Source organism: Saccopteryx leptura, chromosome 2 (assembly GCF_036850995.1).
Source record: "Saccopteryx leptura isolate mSacLep1 chromosome 2, mSacLep1_pri_phased_curated, whole genome shotgun sequence".
Lineage (NCBI taxonomy): Eukaryota > Metazoa > Chordata > Mammalia > Chiroptera > Emballonuridae > Saccopteryx > Saccopteryx leptura.
In genome coordinates, this window is record NC_089504.1 from 313,901,664 (window position 1) to 313,907,663 (window position 6,000).

At 44.5% G+C, this 6,000-nt stretch overlaps 1 protein-coding gene and 1 non-coding gene across 2 annotated transcripts; both read left to right on the forward strand.

The window, feature by feature from the left end:
- The first annotated feature begins 1,507 nt into the window (after positions 1-1,507).
- TRNAR-CCU (transfer RNA arginine (anticodon CCU)) lies at positions 1,508-1,580 on the forward strand. The gene has a single exon. It is a non-coding gene; the product is annotated as a tRNA-Arg (tRNA).
- Positions 1,581-2,017: 437 nt separating this feature from the next.
- Positions 2,018-5,364, forward strand: FMC1 (formation of mitochondrial complex V assembly factor 1 homolog). The gene is made up of 2 exons (XM_066362866.1): positions 2,018-2,281; positions 5,072-5,364. The coding sequence occupies exons 1-2, from the start codon at positions 2,144-2,146 to the stop codon at positions 5,273-5,275; spliced, it is 342 nt and encodes a 113-aa protein (XP_066218963.1). The 5' UTR covers positions 2,018-2,143; the 3' UTR covers positions 5,276-5,364.
- The last annotated feature ends 636 nt before the right edge of the window (positions 5,365-6,000 follow it).

The following is a 6,000-nucleotide window of genomic DNA, read 5'->3' on the forward strand; positions in this document are numbered from 1 at the left end:
ATGGGTTGCTGGCTTGAGCCCAAGGTTGCTGGCTTGAGCAAGGGGTCACTGGCTTGGCTGGAGCTCCCCAAGTCAAGGCACACATGAGAAAGCAAGCAATGAACAACTAAGGTGCTACAATGAAGAATTGATGCTTTTCACCTCTCTCCCTACCTGTCCCTGTTTGTCTCCCCCCCCCCCCCCGCTAAAAATAAATATAAGAAAATAAAATCAGTCAATAATAAAATACATATAAAAATAAAAATCAGGTACTTGTGAATTACAGGTTGACAATGAATATGAGTGTGATGGATTTATTCACATGATCATTCTAGTTTCCTCTTCGGCTGACTAAAACATGAAAGGTTACATGAAACTGGCCACAGCTAAAGCTGGTGGACCCTGACAGGGACTTGGCAGACACCTGTTAGAGTGGGAATTACTGAATCTGAGTTCACGTGGAAGAGGATGGAGCTGATATTGATAACCTAGCTAGCTGTAAAAGGTGAAATCACACAGGTAATTTACAGGAGCCCAGAGGTCAACTGAATCACGTTAACCTTGCCATATTGCCCACAAGGGTATAGATAAGTGTCTGACCTAGACTTCCGAAGGAAACTTGAAGCCCAAAAGATAAGTAGGAATATTAATACAAATGGTTAAGTCTCAGGCAGGAAGCATAACAGGTGTGGAGAGGAAGACAAGTTCAGATACCTGGAGCAGAGGATGGGAGGCAACAACAGTGAGAAATGAAAAGTTGAAATAAGGGCCAATTTAGGCAGGGTCTTCTAGTCTGAACTTGATTTTACGGTGAATGGAAAACCATTACAAGACTAATCAAGGGTTAAAGTGGCTAACTCAGAAGTGAACTGTCCAAATTACACAATTAGGAGGAGCAGAACCAGAAAATGAACTAACTCCTAATTATTTCTAATTAGCTAATTCCTAATGCACTAATCCCCCACTATCCCATGTTTATCACTGAGCCACCAATTTAGAAGAGAAGTTCTACGTATCTAACCCGCCACTGGCCCTGCGGAAATGGCCTCGGCTCTTCAACCGGAAACAAAACGACCGCTGAAGATGTCCCCTAATGGTGGGCTACACGGAAAGTAAGTCCGAAAAGGCGCAGCACCGGAAGGGGCGGTTGTTTCCGGTAAAAACCCGACCGAGCAAAGGCTAAGGAGGCGAGTCTCTGCGATTCGGCCAGTGTGCCCAGCGTGCTCGGCTCCGCGACGCCGCCGGCCGCTTCTGCGCAGGCGCGGCGTCTATCACGCAAGCAACGCGTATGCAAAACCGTGCGCGTGCCCGTCCTCCGTTCGGCGCAACGGTGGTATTTCAAGGGTAAAGCCTTTGGCATCGTAAGGCAGCCTTTTTTTCTGAACTACAACTCCCAGCATGCATCGTCCCTCATATTAGTACTAGGTGTGGATCGATCACAGGATAGGTTAAAAGGAAAATGAAGTGACAATGACGTACCAAAGAGGAAAATAATTGAATATGTTGTTACCAGGCAGTGTTCACAGAAGCCCCAGTGGCCTAATGGATAAGGCATTGGCCTCCTAAGCCAGGGATTGTGGGTTCGAGTCCCATCTGGGGTGTTGTGTTTTTCCTTTTCCCTTTCTAAAAACAATTGTAGTGAGATTTACTAACTTCATTTTACTTTTAAAACATGAGAAATGTTATGTGTGGCTTTCTGGTGTAAGGTTATGGATTACGGGAATCGGCACGCTCCATCTTCTTCCTGATTCTGGGAAGTGAATAGGTTGAATTTTGTCATCCACTCTAGAAATAATACCATCTCAGCGTGTTCGGTTTCACATCGACACCCACTCTCGCCAGGGTCCCGTTTTCTCGAGGCTCAAGAGGTCGGGGTCAGTTAATGGCGTCTTAGTGACGCAGACAGGAAAGGACTTCCTTTTCCCTTGCCCAGCTCGCCCGTTACACTCGGCTTCCCTCTGCTTTTCCCTTAATTTTTAGGGCGCCGCTCGGCGCTCGATTAATCAGGCTCCGCAGAAAAGGGAAGTGAGACATTCCACTGTTCTGCAGTCGATGAGGGGAGCCGGTTGCGCGGGTTCGACCGTACCATTAAGCGTCTGGGCTTGGGGGAGAGGGAGTCGGAGGGGCGTGGGGCGCCGAAGGGCACTGGCTGGAGGACGGGAACATGGCGGCACTGGGGCCCCCGGCGCGCACTTTGCGAGGCCTTCTCCGGGAGCTGCGCTACATGCACGCAGCCACCGGCCGACCCTACCGCGACACCGCGGCCTATCGGTATCTCGTGAAGGCTTTCCGTGCACACCGGGTACGCGTGCTCCCGAATCCCTTCCCGGGGATGGGAAGGAGAGCGGGTCCGGGCGGGCGTAGACAGCGCCGGGCCTGAGCGCCTGCATCTCTGAGACCGACCTTCCCCCCCAACCCCGGTTCTGACCCCCAAATCCCAGCCTCGGGTCCATGGCCTAAGCCCCGAGACTGACCCAGGGCCCGCGGGAGGGCGAAGTCGCCCTGGGGTGGGGTCGTCCCCGACAACTTCATTGGCTGTCTTTAGCGAGTCCGGGGAGAGGCCGAGGAAAGGGAAATTACTTAGTAAATACAGGGGAAAAATGAAGTTGTACGTGGTGGAGAGTGGAGGGTCGCTAAACGTAGTAGCATCAGTCCACTCTCCCTCGCCCTTTGCCTAGTAAAGCTGTTTCTCAGAAGCTATTTTTGAGGCAGAGGGAAAACTGGAATAGCTCTGGAATATTGGGAGCTTCCTCAAGAGCAGGAACTGTTGTTCTGCTTTTTTTTTTTTCCCCTACACCACTTTAAAAAGGTGCCTTGTAGAGCCGAACTAGAAACTTGTAATGAGGTTGTACTCTCAGTTATGACATCAACGTGATATATGACCAGATACATTTTTTTCCTTCTGTAACTGATAAATATGAACATAAGGGAAAACCTCAACGGAGGCCCTTGAGAAAGTTTATTGTAAGAGCCACACTGCATATCCCACTGAGGCAAGAGTGAGGAAAGACAGTTTAATTTTCCAAATGGTGTCAACGAGGCTCAGGGACAGTGATCCTTTCAACGATATTAATAAGAGCAATTAAAATGTAGTTTACCTGGTTCCGAGATAAGAATCTTCAATTAATTACTGCCTTCGAAGTTATAGGTCTAGCTTGGAGAGAGGTTGCAACCTGTCTCAGAAGTATCAATAAGTTGGAGAGTCAGCTTGGGCCCTACAGAAAGATTCTGACCATCCTCTGAACAGTGTGGGGAAAGGGAGAAACATCCTGAAAGCTGAATTTCTAAGTCGTGGAAGTTAAAATGCAAAATGTTAGAACTAAAATTCAACTGTTAAAAGGCCATGATGTTAGGGACTTATAGGAACTTAGCTAAAAACAATGAATGAGATGCACTTTTTTGGGGGGGAAAGGGGAATCCTGTCTTAGAAGTTTACAGTCTGCCATAGCATCGTCCCGTATGACTAAGCACTTAGAATAAGAATAAATAAATGTTCAGGGAGTAGACAACAGGGATTCCCAATACTATAAAGAAGGGGTAGGCTTTCAGGAGGAAATTCATTAGCAGGAATTTAAGGATAAATTGGAGTTAGCAAGTAAATGGGGATTGGGGCAAAGGAGGCCCAAGTAAAGAAGCTCCATAATAGCCCTGGTGGGGTAGCTCAGTTGGTCCCAGGGGTAGCGGGTTCAGTCCCAGGTTAGGACACATGCAAGCATCAACCACTGACTCCATAAACAAATGGAACAAATCAATGTCTTCCTTCTCTCTCTCTCCCTCTCTCTCCCTCTCTCTCTCTCAAAATCAATTCAAAAATATTTAAAAAATAAAATAAAAGATATACAACTGAAAGCCCAAAGGTGAGAACTGACAGTGGAGAATGCTTATAGCTTAGGGTGTGGTGGGTGAAGTGGAGGAAGATGAGGTAAATAGGAATTTTAAACTATGGCAAATGTATGGGAGATTAAGATTTTTAAGGAGATATGTATAGTTGTCCCTTACGTAAGCAGTATTATTGTCCTTAAGAGAGTCTTGGTAATGGCTATAAAATTTCTCCACAATAAATCCAATATATGCTATAAATTCCAGAAACACCACTCCGTGGAATGCATGTAAGGATATGTATGTAGAATGGTTTCTACTGCCTGCTGGCCCAGAGCTAAATCAATAATTATCTATGCCCATTTTCTCTATCCTTTCCCTGGGCTGAAGGGATCCAATTAGGGAGGAACCTCCTTAGAGAAAACAGTTTTCTATTTCATTTTCTCTTCTGCTCTCGTTTTGCAGTTACTATGTTATATTCTTCCTTTTTTATGCTATATGTATATTTTCTATTTATTGATTTTAGGGAAGGAGAGAAAGAGAATCATCAGTTCTGCCTATCCACGCAATCCTTGGTTGGTTCTTGGGTGGGCCCTGACTGGCCATCAAACCTGTAACCTTGCTGTGTGGGGCCCACGCTCTATAACCAACTGAACTACTTGGGCAGGGCTGCATATTAGTTCTTTTTGTGAAACCTTCATTTTGTTATTGCGGACAGAGCTATTATTTTAGATTAAGTTTTAAATCTTCATCAAAATAAAAGGCGTATGCCACATTAACCAAAGTCCACAATCACACAAATAGCCTTTCATTTGTTTGTAGGGAAGCAAGTTCTACATTATATTTCTGAGGTGACATGAATGGTTCCTGACCTGATTATAGCCCCCCCTACACACACACACACACACACACACACACACACACACACACACACACACACCTGCCATTAACCAACCACCCAGCCTCTCGGGGCTTTAGTTTCCTCATTTGTAAAATGAGGGAGTTGAAACTAGATGATTTTCTTCCAGTATTGAAATGTGCGGTCACTCAGTGAAGCACCTCAGTGAAACTTTATAAAACTCTCCTTCAGTTAACTGGAAGTCAGCTTTCCTAATCAAACATAGTTCTTCTATACATGTACTAAGTATACACATTTACCTGTTTCTATTTCCTCTGGGTGGTTTTCTTTCATTCTAGTGAAAGTGTATTAAATCTTATTCTGTGGCTTTTAGTTGGGCTGTTGACAGACTATCTGACTTTGCTACTTCTCTAGATCACCAGTGAGAAGCTGTGCAGAGCCCAACACGAGCTTCATTTCCAAGCTGCCACCTATCTCTGCCTTCTCCGCAGTGTCCGCGAACATTTGGCCCTTCATCAGGAATTTCATGGCAAGGGTGAGCGCTCAGTAGAGGAGTTGGCTGGCTTGGTCGGTCTCAAGTTGCCCCATCAGCCTGGAGGGAAGGGCTGGGAGCCATGAAAATGGAGAGATTCCTTGGATGCTGCCTTCATACAAGACTAATTATTTCTGTTGATATGTATTTACCATTAAATTCATTTTAAAGCTTAGGGTTTTAATCTGTAATTTTGTTGGCCAAGTGTTTCTTAGGGAGGTTTCATTTTTATTCTCAGTGAATTTATTGAACTTCTTACACTAGGCTGATTGATGTTCTGGGTTTACTTTTAAAACTCTTTATTAGTATTTTTATTTTAAAGTAATACATGCCTATTGTTAAGGAATTCAAATTGTATAGACATAAAATAAAAGCCCTCTTTTCTTTCCCTTTGTCCCTCCCTTCTCCCATTCCCATTTCCAGGTGGTAACTGTTACCAATAGTCTGATGTGCCTCTTTCCAAATATTTCCTATGCATACACAAGCACACAATTATACATAATGTACTTTATTAAAAATATACAAATTCCATATGTTATTATCCTGGTAGGAAACAGATGGCACACTCAAATAAGGTTACTGAGGAAAGTTGATGAAGAGATACAGAAAGATGTGGCCTGAATTAAGGTCAACAGGATGGGCTGACAACAGTGGGTACTATTATGGGGTGGGCAAAAGTTGGTTAATAATAATAATACATACATAAATAATACAAAAATACACTTTTATGTACTCAACTGTAAACCTACTTTTGCCCACTCCTATATTACCTCTCTAGCCATGACAGAGATGACCCTCATGTATAAGAACA

Bases quoted from the DNA above. Each gene is read 5' to 3' on its own strand.
- FMC1 (XM_066362866.1), top strand. From the start codon at position 2,144: ATGGCGGCACTGGGGCCCCCGGCGCGCACTTTGCGAGGCCTTCTCCGG. The intron at 2,282-5,071 runs GTACGCGTGCTC...CTACTTCTCTAG, and splicing joins AGGCTTTCCGTGCACACCGG to ATCACCAGTGAGAAGCTGTG.